The sequence below is a fragment of the Sinocyclocheilus anshuiensis genome, unplaced genomic scaffold, assembly GCF_001515605.1.
Source record: "Sinocyclocheilus anshuiensis isolate Anshui unplaced genomic scaffold, SAMN03320099.WGS_v1.1 scaffold26, whole genome shotgun sequence".
Lineage (NCBI taxonomy): Eukaryota > Metazoa > Chordata > Actinopteri > Cypriniformes > Cyprinidae > Sinocyclocheilus > Sinocyclocheilus anshuiensis.
Window position 1 is genome coordinate 329,561 of NW_015544143.1, and position 17,028 is coordinate 346,588.

The 17,028-nt window shown below is 40.7% G+C and overlaps 1 protein-coding gene across 2 annotated transcripts in view; it reads right to left on the bottom strand.

The window, feature by feature from the left end:
• Nucleotides 1-267: 267 nt before the first annotated feature.
• LOC107695066 (tau-tubulin kinase 1-like) overlaps nucleotides 268-17,028 on the bottom strand; it is a 33,260-nt gene continuing 16,499 nt past the window's right edge. For both annotated transcript variants that reach the window (XM_016494853.1, XM_016494852.1), the window contains exons 11-15: nucleotides 13,033-13,237; nucleotides 12,785-12,948; nucleotides 11,398-11,941; nucleotides 1,722-3,214; nucleotides 268-1,596 (exon numbers count right to left, since the gene is read on the bottom strand). In XM_016494853.1, the coding sequence (XP_016350339.1) occupies nucleotides 1,152-1,596; nucleotides 1,722-3,214; nucleotides 11,398-11,941; nucleotides 12,785-12,948; nucleotides 13,033-13,237 (2,851 nt within the window). In that variant the 3' untranslated portion in view covers nucleotides 268-1,151. The remainder of the gene's footprint in view (nucleotides 1,597-1,721; nucleotides 3,215-11,397; nucleotides 11,942-12,784; nucleotides 12,949-13,032; nucleotides 13,238-17,028) is intronic.

Consider the following 17,028-nt stretch of genomic DNA (forward strand, 5'->3'; position numbering starts at 1 on the left):
AAATATTGCTTTTTTAAATTATGTTATTAATTTATAAAACAACGTTGTAACATCCGATTCTGTGGGGGATTCAGATGTCATCTCAGTAAAGAGTCATTGTCTGATTCAAACTGGTAATGTGAGTGAGTTTGTGAATATTTTTGGCTGACTCGTTAAAAAAAGAACCAGTTTGTTTTATGGAGTTTTTGTGTATATTTTTTTCAAAAACTGGAAAGAATGTGGAATGTGTCTCATGTGAAAAACAACAACATAACACGATTAAGACTCAGATCATTTTATGCTCCTTATTCCAACAAAAATCTTGATTAACATCTCACCATTGTAATAAGAGCAAAAGAGGTGGGAATCGTTCATTTAGAAATAATCCGTATTGACAATTATTAATAATGGTGTAATTTCTGCCATGCTTAGAAAATGAGACAACTCGGTGTAGAACCCACAATATATTCCTTTAACAAAATTCAAATCCAAATCTTTCACTATTTCCCTTGCCTGATAAAAATAAAGAGGTCTCTGCAAGAAATACTGGAAAGAATATGTACAAGCATACAGCAGTATCATCAAACACTTGTAACAAGCTAAAGACAAGGCATGCCCATCATCACAAGGTTTACAAAGAGGGCCGAGCTGCAGACCAGAGGACATTTGTGCATTTGTCCATAGATATGTGGCAGATTTTACAACGTTCTGTGTCTGGTGGTTTATAATAATTTGTGCTGGCTAAATACATGTAATATACTGTATGATTGTTTCAGATGTTATAAATAAATTTACATAATCATTTTATCATTATTGTGTGTCAAGAGCCAAAGACAACTTGGCATCTAACTAATAATAAAGTACACCTTCAAAAACCATATATTAAATGAAATATACACAACAGAACAACACATATACAGTATAGCACCATGTAAGCTAAATGTGACATTTCCTCTGTTATGTAGAAACTTCCATCAAAGTGAAAGTTCTACATCTTAAAGTACAACATAAAATTATTTGGTGCAGAATCCAAAATTGGAACTAGCCATTCATTGATTAAGAAGAACATTAAATTAATTAAAAAGGTTAATTTTGGTCAATGGGGCAGATTACATTTTGAGGCAATATGTTCAAGTAATTGAGAAGAAACGATCCCAGTAAACAGCAGTCACTTATCTGTCTGCAGCTGTGTTGTTGCTTGTGCTTTTTTCCCTTTTCAAGGGAACTGAGTTCTTCGAATGAGCAGAAGCTTTGGTTCGATCCCTGACACATGTAGTGGTGGGTTGGTTTGGTGATGGTTTGATGTCCTTTGCAGGACCACTGCAAGTAGTAGTCCTAGACTTCATTAGGAGCTCCACAGTGGCTCGGAGGGCAAATGGCTGCTTGCGGGATTCGCTAACTGCTGTTCGCAGGGGTAGCCTATGGGGTGAAGGACTAGCTATACGGGTTGAAGAGAAAGTGCAGTTTGTGGTGCTCAAGCTGCGGCGGGATGATGCCGGAATACAGGAAAGAGGCATGTGATTGCTTCCACTTGACATGGTAGAGCGGGACAGTGTTGATTTTGATCTTGTGTGAAGTGCTGGAGCACTTGATCCTGATTGTGACTGTACTTTTGGGCTAAGGTGAAAACACACACACACACATATATCTATTTAATGTATCACCTTATGGTATGCTGTAAACAGGGTTGAGCAAAATGAGTGTACATGTAATAAAATTCAGTTATATTAAACTAGACTTACCCATTGCTTGCCTTTTGTTCAAATTTTGCAGTCCCAGCTTCAGGTTGGATGACAGGAGCTGCAACTACTAGTTTAGTTGAAGGCTTCCTTATAGGTGTGACTGGTCGTGGGATCCTGCTGTGCCACTCAGCTCTGTACTTTTCCTCAGCCTCCTTCTTGAGCTTGTTGATGGAATCATCAGATTCATGAATATCTTCCTCTGAGCCCGTAGTAGAAAGAGTCTCTGAAGGTCTCTTGGGCTCGTCTCCAGAAGATAACGAGGACGAAGTCCTGGAATTCAGTCTCATCCAGTGACCCTGACGTTGTCTTTCCACAACTTGACGGGCCAGGTCTTGCGGCATGGCTCTTCTACGTAGTCGTTCTTTGTTGGACAGGGATTGTTCAGATCCTGGCTCCTCTTCTGGGACTAGGATAGGAATTCGACTCTTGCTCCTTGGCCGTGGATGTTTAGAAACACTCTCAGGTACTGTGTCCTCCTCTTGATGTTCCTCTTTTGGTTGCATGTCCTGTTTGGAGTCAGTTGATGAATCTTGATGGATAGGCTCCCTGGATTCTAAGGGTAAAGGAATCACAAGACCGTCCTGTTTTTCACCGGACTCATTTGGCAAAGACCCATCCTGAACATTGAGTACCTGAGGCCCCTCTGTAAGAGTCTGAGAGGTGACTTCATACTGGACACATGCCACTTCTCCTGGCTCTTGAGAAAGGACTGACTTGTCCTTTATCCACTTGGCCTGTGATTTGCCTTCAACCTCCTCTAAAAGTTCAGGAACCTGTGCACCACTGGAAGACATGACATTCAGATGAGTTGTCTCTGCAATGTGTACAAAAGTTCGCTCCACTTTGGAGAAAGGGGGTGATGCAATTGAGGCTGAAGCCACTTGAGTTGTTGAGATGGTTACCACTGATTTAGATGTCTGTATGGGTGGGTCAACACCAATTGCATCAGGTTGCCTTCCATCTGTAGGTCTCTCTGCCTGTTTTATGTCCTCCTGGATCTGTACCAGTCGACCAACTTCATCCAACTGCTCATTTTGAGATCCTGCCACACCCTGATCCACTTCAGTCCCATTTATAGCATTTGGAGACTTCTTTGTGTCTCCTGGTGAAAACAAGACAAGGGTCTTTGAGATATCCTCTTGGTCGGGATCTACATCAGCCACCGAACCTGGTTCTTTTGGCTCCTTGTGTAGATCATCAGCCACTAAGGTGGATGGAGCCCCATCTTGACTACGTTCAGTGCTCTTTTCGCTTGCCCCACTACTAGATTCACTCTTCGTGACATCGTCATCTCTGGGTCCCTCATCTTGTGTCTCAGGTGGTGTGGCTGTGAAGGCCCATCGCTGGTGTAGGCTTCCTGTAAGCATGACGGTGAGGAAGTCAGCTCTCTTTGCCTGCAGTTTAGGAAGGATGTGGAATATCTCCTTCTCTGATGATGGGGATTTAGTCCTGTAGTCAGTGGGTAACAATAAAGGCTCACTCGGGGTTGGACCCTAAAAGACAGTATACAAATGCAAAAGTTACAATGCCGCCATATTGGTAAGGCAATGTAAGAATAACTATGAGAAACAATGAGATTTTGATTCAGTGAGATCTTCCTTGAAAACACTATGACATTGATAGCCTAACTTACTGTACATGAGAACATACTGAATGGCAGCGGAATTTCAGAATGGAGTTTCTACACTTTTTTCCAACCATTTTATTCATGGATACAATCATTCCTACACATTGTACAACCACACAACTTAACTGTTTTTTTTCCTCAAAGACTTTAATTTTGTTTAAATTGTACACAAGCTTTTCAAGATAGTCTAGATTACATACATAAAAAGGCACAAAAATGTGTTAAAGAATTTTCCCTTTTACAGCATCTAGTCATATTTTGCTTTTTTCAAGTGTATCCCAACATACAGGTTTTCTATACAATACATAGACTAAAACCAACCCCAAAACATGCTTTTACGTATACAGGATTCAATTTATCTTTCGTAGATGTACACATATCCTGTAATTTAAAAAAGTTTAAAATACATGCTTTACTTGGAAATATTACAAGCATACTGTACAGTGAAATTGTTATAGAAAAGGTAATATTCTTATTGTACATCAATCTAACAGATCATAGCCAATTTACATCACATAGCAATACCAGACCGTCATTGTAAATGAAAATCTTGCCAGGTTACATAAAAAGTAAAATAAAACCTTCTGCAACTTATTTTTGCAATTTGTTATTTTACAGCAGACACTTTTATATCACAGCTGTAACCGTTGACAGTTGTTTTTAACTGCAAATATACTGAATACATTAAATATCGACAAAAGTCAGTGCTTGTACCAGCTCCTTTTAGAGCTTTTCTGTTGTTCTGTGTACATTGTTGCTTTTCAGCCAGGTATCGTACTAACATAATAGATTTCATTGTAGCTCAAGTGAAGGTTCTCACCGCTTATCACTCCCTGTGGGCAAGATTATGCTCCGAATGTCCTTGATCCATCGTATCTCCCTACATACATTATATAGAATGCCCCTGCAATCAACAATATATCATACAACATGCACATTACATCTATAATACAGCATTTTCCTTCATATAAAAGGTATTATTGTGACAAAGGCATTGTGTACAGGCAAGTAAAAGTAAAACTCATTAGACATACGAGCAGTTTAGTGGAGTGTGACAGATTACTTTCTTTTTGGCATTTCAGAGCATCACATGCAGATGTTCAGGTAGAGATAAATTAAAAGGCCTTAGAAAAAACATTGTATATAACCTAAAATAAAATCTTTTGAAAAAACATATGGGCCATACTAACACTTTATAATGGTAGATCTTGAAAGCACAAAGTACTCTCTACTGTGCTGCCACTGCTAGTATGCTTCAATGCAAATGTATTTGTCAATTAAATATTCTGAATACTGTCAATTAAATATATTGGGTTCAAAAAGACATCAAGGAAGTTGCTCTGTTAATCACTTAGCATGTAAATCAACAATCAACATACAATTCATGGGAACATATGTCATGAGTCTGGGCCCTGCGTTTCTCCCTCTCTCCTCCAGAGGGCGCCATCTCCCGGACTCCCATTCCCCAAACCCCATACACCTGTTCACTCATTACACTAATTCCCCAAACTCCACACACCTGTTCAGTCACTCACTCATCACACTCACCCTCAGCTGTGCCCCGTTGTCACTGACCATATCTTCACCTCTCACTCACCACTCGGCCTGGTTGTATTGTGTAATGAAATGGTGTTCGTCGTCTCTAGACCTGTTTTTGTTTTGCCTTGTTGGCCTTTCTGTTTAAATAAAGAAGTTTTCACCTGCATTTGGACCCAGACCCTGTTTACACAGTGTGTTTTCAGTACCGAGCCGTGACAGAATACAACCAGCAGACATGGAAGGCAGCGGTGTCCGCTCACAAGTCTTCAGAAGCGGCGGCGCCCGCTCACATTGGCCCTGAGGCGGCGGTGTCCACTCACAGTTCCCCCGAGGTGGCGGTGTCCGCTCACAAGGCTTCAGAAGCGGCGGTGTCCGCTCACAGTTCCCCCGAGGTGGCGGTGTCCGCTCACAGTGCCCCCCAGGCGGCTGCCGGCTCTGCCCCAGTCCCCAGGTCCCCCTTTATCACACGGACCTGGGCCCACCATCCCTCCCCCTACGCCACCCCCGCTCTGCCGTCCCCCTGGTGGGGCGCTCTGGAACGTCTGGAAGCCGTTCCTTAGAGGAGGGGTCCTGTCATGAGTCTGGGCCCTGTGTTTCTCCCTCACATAAAGGCATAACATAAGCCATACAAAATTGTCTTACATTTTCATTTGTTTTCATGGACCAACTCCATTTGTTAGTCATGCAAGAACAAGGTTTTGAACAGCACTGTCTTTCCAGTACTCCCTGGTCAACAGACCTGGACAGTCTCAACAATGTCGACTTTTCTTGCACCATTAATGTCGGTGTCATTTCTGTTAAATTTCTGCTAAAAACATTGATGTAAACCAGGCAAAAGCAGATGTGCAAAACAAGTGCAAGAGTTAGCAGCCTGTTTGAGTATATAAACAGTACATTCATGTGAGAAGCCATGACTGTGACAATACCAGAAACATATTCAAAAACCAAGTCATTCTGAATTTTGAAATGTCTGTGTTGTAATTCAATTTCAAATACTTATTATTCACTCACTGAAGATGCACAATTCAGTAAATGCGATCATATAAAGGTGCAAAAAAAAAAAAAAAAAATCAAAAAGTGACGAGTTTTATGCTAGCGTGAACAAACACTTTTTGTGAAATCCCATATTTAGATTTTATTCTTTTATAACTTTCTTTCTAATAACATGAAGATTATTCAACAAAGGTGCTATTTAACTGCTAAATGTTTATGTCCTACTTATGCACATAATATTTTCTAGAATATGCCCTTATTTTCACTTCTCCTTCTCAGAACAACAACAAAACAATAGTGGATTTTAATTGAGAAAAGGACAAAAGCACACCACCTCTCATACCTCTCAATTCAAAACCATCTTATTGCAATCAATCGCATTTTTTTGTTTCACATCGCCAAGGAAACAGCTATGGCTCCAATTCGGTGTCTTTTTTAAAGTGCAATAGTGAGAAACAGTACTCAAAAGACCCTAAAGCAGTCTTGCACACATACTTTTGCTACTTAATAACATACAACACAAATCTATGCTAACTAGGATGTATTCAATGAGATATAATGCTTACATGGTGCATTCAAAGCTCTATGCACATAAATATATGATTAAATCAAATATGGAAGCTTTTATCTACATACCTTCCTAAACGCACAAAAGAAAAGATGCTATATAATGGAAACTGCTGTCTTTTTTCTTCTTCTTTTGCTTACTTTATGGCTATAATAATTTTAATCAGTGGCAGAGAAACCAAAATCCAGAGTGCTGATCTTTCATTTATGAAAGCATCAAAACAGCTCATTCATTTATCTCAAATTTAGTTTGTAGAAGATAACCAGACTCCAGCATGCCACTCCACTGGTTATAAAAGCATAGACATATTATTCCATTTGCTCCTATGGTTCCATTTTACATTTAAAACACTTTCATAGAACTTGCATAACATCTCCTTTGTGAGGCAAAGCACCTTTAGAGCACAGAAAAATTACAATTTCTTTGTAAAATTGAAAGTCTGTGTAAGGAACATTATGTACTATGAATGATGATTCAGAAAATGCCTGACAGCCTAAATTATAATTAAATATAAAAAAAGTTTTTAAAAAATTAAAAAGTAAAAATACATTAAAAATCGAACGTCATGTTTTTTTTTGCATGGTTGCATGGAAGACAATGAAATAACTTGCATATTAAAGGCAGCGGGTCACTTCAGGCTAAAATAACGTGATCAGGTATATTTCAGGGTGACCACAGCTGCTATGCAGAAATGCAACACACATGCAACTGAGGCACACAAACACAACTGCAGATAATTAAGAAAATTTTGGCTTTGAATACCTTTGCAATATCTATTGAGATTTTTACTCACAGAGTGACTGAAATGACTAAAGCGTCTGTTCATAACAAGCAGAAAGTGCGAGATATGAACAGCCTGTGTAAAAGCACGCCATTCCCTTTAATTAATTATTCCGTTCCTACAGCCCTCTACAGTTTATTGCATCAGAAAAGACTACACCTTCCCTAAAAATAATTAATCGTCCTTTTAACAAACAAAAAAAAAAAGTCTTTCACTTCGGTGTATGAGAAGAGACTACATCAGCTTTCCTCAGCTGTTCTTGTTCATTAGTTTGGCCAGCATCTGCTGGATCTGCAGTCGGGACACACTGAGCATGGAGTGCCTGCTGCGTGGACTTCCAGGTGGGTGCAGGGGAGCGTGACGTCTCGAGCCGCACCGGAGGTTACCGTGAGCCGGGCTGCTTTCGGCTGAGCGGCTGCGCTGGATGAAGGATCCTCCAGCATGAGGGTACTGCTCGGTCTCCAACGTGGAGGATGAGAAGACATAGGAGGCGAGACGTCGTAGCTGGTTAGAGCGCGGGCCTGAGTGTGGCCTGTCATCATCCATCTGAAATAAAACGAGAAAGAGAATGCGTTTAAATTCACGAGCTCAGTGGAGGATTTGTATTTGTAACATTTAAGGCATCTCCCCAGTCGCATGCAGTGAGGAGAACGCCAGACACTCAGAGGAAAGAGAGGAACGGTCTCTCTTTACACAGACCTACAATGGGTTGCCTGGAAACAAGTTTTCACAAGGGACAAAGCTAAAGGGATAGCTATGTTTTTTTCTTTTTGGTTGGGCGGCCAACATTGAGAGCCTCTTTTTTTCCACAGAGGCTGTTCGTTTGATGCAGATCCACCTCTCAAAAATGTGCCATATGTGTCCATGTACAAGACAATGAGCTGAGAGATTCGAGACAAAAGTACTTTAACCATTTTGCTGATTGGTATCGTCAGAAAACCATCGTTGTAACAACTTACAAAAAATGACTCGTCAGGCATACAAACACAAACACACATGGATAAAAATGGGTAAATATGGATAAAAAGATGACAAACAGAAATTAGATAAGAAAAAAACAATGAGCAAGTTCATCAAACAGGTACAAAAGGGACTAGCCTAAACTGTGCTTACCGCAAACACCTCTTTCTTCTTTTGTGGCTCCAGCGACAGCCTTGGTATTTTCTCCGTGGGTGAAATCAACGTGTCATTCGTGATTTTGAGCGAAAGGCCGAGCAAAAGGCAGTGGGCATTTAAAAGGTGAAGACTGCTGGGAAAATGAGCATCCTCATCTGTTTTGATTTGAGCAGCAATCTCAGTTCAGCTTGAAAAGGCTGCGACTGTGTTTATAGCGAAACAACGCAAGGGGCACATTTTTCCAAAGGTAATTCAGAAAAATGCCCCAAAATATATATTTCACATCTTTGTGTTCTGCTATATTTCCTCTTGGCTAAATGAAAGCAATAAAAAACGGCTAACTTTTAAAATGAGCAAAACTGCTGGTCTACTATATGTCATCTGGCTCACCCTAGTGGTAAAGAGCGGCTGAAATCTTTTCACACATTTTGTTTTGGACTATGAGGGATGTCAAACATTCAAATATGAAAATGAATAACTTTAATGTGAATTAGAGCAGTTTTTTTACTGAGCGGTTTAGTGCTGAGCATCCTAAAAAAAAAGCAAACCACAGTCAGAATTTAAGAAATTTGTAAAAACGCTCAGCAGTAGACCCCTCATTTTCAAAAATGCAGTCAAAGACACAAAGACAGTATCTAGGTAAAAAAATATTTGTCTGAAGGACCAGATAGATGTAGCCCTAAACCTCATTAGCAAAGGTCTGGTTTAGCCTTACAGATCAAGAGTTAGAATATTTTATCTAGTAATTTGTCTGGAAGGAAAAAAGAAAAAAGAAATGAAATTTGGGCTATGCACACACTGCAGCTATTGTAAATATGGTTGTCACTCCTCTTCTGAGTGTTTAACCTGTTCTGTTCACACTGAGTTATTTACATGATATAAAGGGATGTAAATGTTAAAGGGACAGTACACCCAAATATGAAAATTCTGTCATTATTTACTCTTCCTCATGTCGTTCCAAACTGTCGACCAAAACTGTTTGGTTAACGCCATTCTTCAAACTATCTTTCATATTCCACAAAGAAAGGTTTGGAATGACATGAGTGTGAGTAAATGATAATAGAATTTTCATCTTAATATCATCATCAAGCTATCTTCATCAAACTGTTTAAAGAATCAGCAACTGAAATTTTATTAAATCCATGTAGTAGAGTGTACGGAACGAAACTGAACAGCTAGTTAATGCAATGAAATCAGCATGAGCATAAACACAACACGCACAACGGCCTCAGTGGACAATGGTTTCATAACAAATGGAATACGATTTGTTTGGTATTCATGTTTCTTGTCTACAGTCGCAAGATGTAAAAATATCACTGTGGTCACACATCCATATTGCAAGGCTGTAGTATGAAAAACTCATTATTCTTTACATATGATAATTATAGCTTTTTGATATACACTCGTACATTGTATCTTTGCAGTGTGTACATGAGCAGTTTGAATACCCCCTTAGTTACAGCTCAACTTCTGCATATAACACATTTTCAAAAGACCAACCATGAGCAAAGAAGAATCATTATATTGCACCAAATCATGTGAAAACCAAATGTTTGATGTTCAGAAAAGAAGAGATGAGGCATGAGTCTGTGTGTCAGACATAGTGAATTATAGAGAGAGTGACAGACACAGAGAGAAGAAAGGGAGGAAGAAATAAGCACACACCCTATAAAAAGTGGAGTGGGACAACAGCACCATCCCATCAGCACTGCCTTCATATTCATTAAAAGTTGGTTTTAAGACAAAAAAAACTGTGAAAAAAGTGCTATAAACGTAAACGAAGTCTCCAGAACCAGTATTTAATGTTCGGTCTTTGAAGAAGTGGCAAGAGAACAAATTTCTTTCTAAGGTAAAAGAAATCCCTGATGTAGGTCATTCTCTGTAAATGGTAGCTAAAAAAAGTCAGGCACCACAATTAAAGGAGGATGGAAAGTGCTCCAAAGAGGATATTAAAGCTTTGTTATACATTTTATTTTTTTACACAATGTAATACAAACACATACAATACTTAAATCCTGTGTGTGCGTTTCTAAAAGAAGTCTCTTATGCTCACCAAGGCTGCATTTATTTAGTCAAAATACAGTAAACACAGTAATATTGTAAAATATTGTTACAATTTCAAGTAAATGTTTCGTATGTTAATACAGTGGTTCCCAACCCTGGTCCTGGAGGCACCCCAACACTGCACATTTTGCATGTCTCCTTTCTTTAACACACCAGTTTCAGGTCTTGGAGTCTCTACTAATGAGCTGATGACCTGAATCAGGTTTGTTTGATTAAGGAGACATGCAAAACATGCAGTGTTGGGGTGCCTCCAGGACCAGGGTTGGGAACCACTGTGTTAATAGATTTTAAAATGTAATTTATTCTTGTGATGTAAAAGCTGAATTTTCAGCAGTCATTACTCCAGTCTTCAGTGTCACATGATCCTTGAGAAACCATTCTAATGTGCTGATTTGCTGCTCAAGAATCATTTCTTATTATAAGTGTTAATTTCTTTCAAAAACATTTGAATGGTAATGTATATTCAAATGTTTGTATTAAATTTGTATTAAATTGTGTAAAATATAAAAAAAATGCATTCATATATTTTTAAAATATATTAATAACATCTTGAAAATATTTTTCATTGCTTTGCAAGCAGAGAACTAACAAAATAGCAAGATGCGATGCAAAATAAACTACATTAAATTACATTATAATGTTCCTGCCATCTATTGTGATATTTCATTATCATTAATTTCATTATTAGCTAGCTAAAATCCATTACTCAGCTGATAAGTGCAGGTTTCTTATCAATAAACATCCCTTTCCTGATTTAATTTTAAATATCTGATCCAGACCATTTTTCTTCAACATGTCATGAGCTTGAAAACATTGCATGCAAAATATAAATAGTATGTAAACAAACAAATTATAATAGCTCTTCTAACTGGACCTCATGATTTCTTTACCACCATCAAATATTTTCAGCCTCATTCACCTCAATCCCACCAACGCTCTCCATCTTTAGCATAAGAATGTCAGTGCATCTTAGTCAGGATAATCTTACCTGTCTCTGAGGTCCATTGGGGTCTGACTCTCCCCGCCGCGGCCGTCCAGAGGGTAGCGAGTGACAGGGCGACTGCACAGGGCTCTCCGCTGATGTTGACTGGCCTTTCCCGCTCCTCCTGGATGCCTCCTCCTCTGTAAGAGGCAGCATGCCTCGTGTAGTATGGTCGCCATGTGACGTCTTGGGTCTGACTGACAGATCTGTCCCTCTATGTCTCCGCCGCTCTTCTCCTTCCTCCAGAGGGCGTAATTCCTCTGGTTCCTCATCCGTAGTGCCGGATGTGGTGGGCTCAGCCCCTGGGAGGTGGTGGAAGTCTCTGAGCTCCATTTCTTTGTCTATGATAACCCACTCTTTGCTGTCAAAGTCCTCTTCTTCCGCAAGTGGGACGGAGCGGATGAAGGCATTGCTGTGGGCTTCCTGGTCCACTGATGCAGAGGCCTCATTACGACCGCGGTCTCCACGGTAACCGTCGACGGACAGCATCTGAGCAGGCTGCGAGGAGTAAACGTGTCGAGAAGGAGAACCCAGGATGTCCATTCGAGAGCTGAGACAGGAATAAATTATGAATTTATAATGCGAAATGATACAAAGAAGAACATATACAAGTACATAAAAATATGACCGAAATATTATGTAATAAATCACATTACTTCATAGGTCAACATTATATGTATTTATATAATTTGATTGGATTATAAACACTACCTTTTAAAAGTTTGGGGTCAGTACAATTTTTAAAAGAAGTCTTTTTAAAAGTAGACTTTTATTGCATTTATCTGATCAAAAACACAATAAAACAGTAATATCGTGAAATATTATTATAATTTTAAATAACTGTTTTCTATTTTAATAGGCCTATATTTTGAAATGTAATTTATTCCTGAGATGGAAAAGCAGAATTTTAATTACTCCAGTCACATGATCCTTCAGAAATCATTATTATCTGCTGATTTGGTGCTCAAGAAATATATTTCTTATTATTAAGGTTGAAAACAGTCATGATGCTTTTTTTCTGATGAATAGAAAGTACAAAATGACCTTCCTGAACAAATGTCTTATTTATTTATTTCAAAACTAAAAATTCTTAGTGATCCCAAAATTTCAAACGGTAGTGTGAATACTCATCTTTATTTGAATAATGCAGTGAATTAAAACTTTACCAGTGAAAAATAGCCAACACGATGTATTATTATCTCTTTATCATTATATTATTATCTCTTTAAAATTTTAACTTAACAGATAAATATCAATGTGCAAAAACAACATCACATTATTATGACTCAAAACAGTAAAATTAAAATTATTAAATGGATAGTTCTTCTTTTAACATCTGATTGGATCAGTCAATACAAAATCTGGACAAATCTAAAGTAAATTTATGACCCACCGTTGTCCATAACCATCCCGTCCATCAGCAGCAGATATGCGGTCAGATTCAGGGCTGTTGACCTGTCGGTACCTGAGCGAGTGCACCTGCACACCCGGAGAGTCAAAACCCCTTTGTGGTGACACAGGACACACACCCCGGCTACCATCTTCCTCTTGACCTCCCTGCAACATAAAATCAAAGAAAATTTAAGTGAAATTGATTTATAAAACTTCAAATGGATTATTATGTTTACTCGGTTGCAGCACCTTTCCAAGGTTAATCCGGAGTTTGTTTCGATTAAAGTCTGTCTCCTCCCATCCATCTGCATCCGTAGGTAACTGGCTGCCATCAGCTGGCCGGCCAGAAGGAATCGGAGGGGCATTTTCCTGGTCACTTAGGTGCTCGTCCTGCACAACGTCATCTGTGTTTTCCCTCTGAAGGTCACCTGGCATTGGGGTCACATTTATGACCCTAAAGGTCAAAGAAAAGATCACAGTCAATTTCAATTAAAAAATAAAATAAATAAAAAATCAGGGTGACCCTGAATGACCTTAAAAATGTTTTGGGGAAACCTACTTGGAAACTTTTTTTTGTATTATTATTTTTTTTTTTATCTGTTTACTGCCAGTAGTGGTGCAGGAATTACATGCTTCACCTTTAAAGAGTAATTTTCTGTAAATGTCACCCAGAGTTTCGAAATAGAGCGTCAGAAGGGGAACTCATTTAAAAGTCATCAGACATTTTTCTTTTTCATGGTAAAATGTTCTTCATGTCCTGGAGCAATACAACAACTCTTCCTTTCTAGAACTGCAATGGCTAAAACAAGTCAGTGACATTTCCATCAGAAGTGAGTTTTCTCCTCTCTAAACATACAAACCTACTGAAAACTACCAACATTGTTCCAAGAAACACTGGATGTTTGTGACCAATAAATCAGTTTTAAAAAAGCAGTAAATTTATCAGTATGCAAATAACAGTAATTAAGTAAAACTTTTTTTCATTGCTTGTGTATTTCAGACTGTAAGCATGCCTTTCATCCATCTGTACGGCTTTTATGTGACAATGTGCGACAAGTAACAAAGCCCCCCGAGACACTGTCTGTTAATTAGTGTGGGATTTGTTAAGTTCCATGCATGTGTATGTGTTACAGTCAGGGATGCAACGATAGGAGTTTTTGGGGCCGATACCGATTTTAACAGACACTTATTGGCCGATTCCGATACCGATATTTGTCACTTCCTCTCTTATTTGAAATTTTGGCATCAAAATAGATAGTATTTTGATCATGTTTTAAATCAGCAAAGTTCAAAAACACCTGCATTAAATTATACTAGCAGTTTTATTGCTGCAGGAAACAAAGCTGTGATTAAAAAGATCAATGTCAGCAAACATGAGGAACCCCAACACAGCAGCTTCACTAGCAGAAGATCTTGACAACCAACTCTCAGAGCTGCAATTAGAGGGAACTGCTGAGAAGGACTGGGAACGCTTCCGGGATATTGTGCATTCTTCTGCACTAAAGGTTCTTGGACCCTCACACAGGAAACAGCAGGACTGGTTTGACGAAAACGATGAAGAGATCAAGGCCCTACTTGCTGAAAAGTACCACCTTCACCGTGCTCATCAGAACGACCCGTCGTCAACAGTTAAGAAAAATGCCTTCAATAACACTCGCAGGACAGTACAGAGCAAGCTTCGCAAGATGCAGGACTCCTGGTTGAGTGCCAAAGCAGATGAAATCCAGAAGTCTGCTGATAGAAACGATGCCAAAATGTTCTATGAAGCCCTCAGATCCTTGTATGGACCTCAGCCCTCAGGGAGCTCCCCTATACTGGACTCAGATGGTGTAACTCTCATTACTGAGAGGACTCTGATTCTACAGCGTTAGGCTGAGCACTTCCAATCCATACTGAACCGCCCATCTTCCATCAATAATGAGGCGATTGACAGAATGCCCCAGGCGGATATCAACTACAGCCTGGACGTCCCACCATCAGAGACTGAAACCTTACAGGCCATCAGCCAGATGTCCAGTGGCAAGGCCCCAGGATCTGACACGATCCCAGCGGAAGTCTATAAGACTGGTGGTGCAGTGCTTGTCGACAAACTCACTCAGCTGTTCCAGTCCTTCTGGAATCAAGGATCCATTCCTCAGGAACTGAAAGACGCGTCCATTGTACACCTCTATAAGAGGAAAGGAAATCGTCAAGTCTGCGATAATCATAGAGGAATATCACTGCTTTCCATTGCAGGCAAGATCCTTGCACGAGTGTTGCTGAATCGCCTGACTGACCACCTGGAACAGGGTCTACTACCCGAGAGCGTGCGGCTTCCGTAAAGAGCGTGGCACGGTGGACATGATCTTCGCAGCCCGACAGCTCCAGGAGAAGTGTCAAGAGCAGAATCGTGAACTGTGCACCATCTTCGTGGATCTCACCAAGGCTTTTGACAATGTCAGTCACGAAGGTCTAATAATTAATAATAAATAATAAAGATAATGCGCTTATGTCGAAGTTTGGGTGCCCTGACAGATTCATTCTGATGGTACGTCAGTTCCACGATGGCATGACGGCTCGTGTTCTGGACGACGGAAAAGCTTCAGAGGCCTTTCCCATCACAAACGGCGTCAAGCAGTGGTGCGTGTTGGCACCGACCCTGTTCAGCATGATGTTTTCAGCCATGCTGTCAGACGCCTTTCAGAACAGTTCCTTGGGAGTCAGCTTGAGATATAGGACAGATGGGAAAATGTTCAACCTGCGAAGACTCCAGGCTGTCAACAAGATAAAGGAGACTGTGCTACGAGACCTCCTTTTTGCTGACGACTGTGCCCTGAATGCTGGATCAGAGCAGGAAATGCAAGCCAGCATGGACAAATTCACAGCAGCATGCGACAACTTCGGCCTCCTTATTAACACAAAGAAAACCGAAGTGATGCACCAGCCAGCTCCGAAAGCCCAATACGAAGAGCCCACCATCAAAGTGAAGGGATAAAAGCTGCAAGCAGTGGACCATTTACATACCTTGGCAGCACCCTCTCCCGCGCAGTGACAATTGACATCGAAGTCAACTGCAGAATTGCCAAGGCAAGCTCTGCATTCGGCGGACTGCGGACCAACGTGTGGGACCGCCGTGGAATAAGCCTTGCTACAAAGCTTAAAGTCTACCGGGCAGTAGTGCTGACTACCCTGATGTATGCCAGTGAGACTTGGACTGTATACAGGAGGCACGCTAGGCAATTGAACCACTTCCACACGACTTGCCTCTGCAGACTTCTGAGGATCAGGTGGCAGGACAAGGTGCCAGACACAGAAGTCCTCTCCAGAGCAGGCCTGCCGTCAGTTCACACCCTACTGATGAAAGCCCAGACACACTGGGCAGGCCATGTTGTAAGGATGCCAGACCACCACATACCCAAACAGCTCTTCTATGGTGAGCTGTCTCAAGGAAAGCGATCGCACAGGGTTACAAAAGAAGTGATACAAAGATACGCTGAAAGCCTCTCTCAAGTCCCTGGATATTGACACCACCTCCTGGGAAGCCCTGGCACAAGACCGATCGACATGGCGCATGCTGATCCACCAAGGCTGCCAGACATCTGAAGCTAGAAGGACAACTATAGCACAAGAGAAGCAAGCACTCCGTAAAGCCAGAGCTGCAAATGCTGCAACAGTGGTGCCCACACATGTCTGCCCGACATGCGGCAGATCATTCCGTGCCCGTATCGGCCTTACCAGCCACCTGCGGACACACCGTGGACAGCCCACAACCCGTTAGATGTCTAGGTCCTCTTCGAAAACGATGGACCTCTCTCAAGTCCCTGGATATTGACACCACCCTCCTGGGAAACCCTGGCACAAGACCGATCGACATGGCGCATGCTGATCCACCAAGGCTGCCAGACATCTGAAGCTAGAAGGACAACTATAGCACAAGAGAAGCGAGCACTCCGTAAAGCCAGAGCTGCAAATGCTGCAACAGTGGTGCCCACACATGTCTGCCCGACATGCGGCAGATCATTCCGTGCCCGTATCGGCCTTACCAGCCACCTGCGGACACACCGTGGACAGCCCACAACCCGTTAGATGTCTAGGTCCTCTTCGAAAACGATGGACGAACATCATCATCATCATTTCAGGTACAGAAATAAAGCAAACAAATGTAAAATTAAATACATACTAAACCTTCTCTATTGTAACAGACTTTATTATGATTAATCTTCTAATTTGTTTTTGTATACATTTTAATATTTTTTGTAAGTTTAA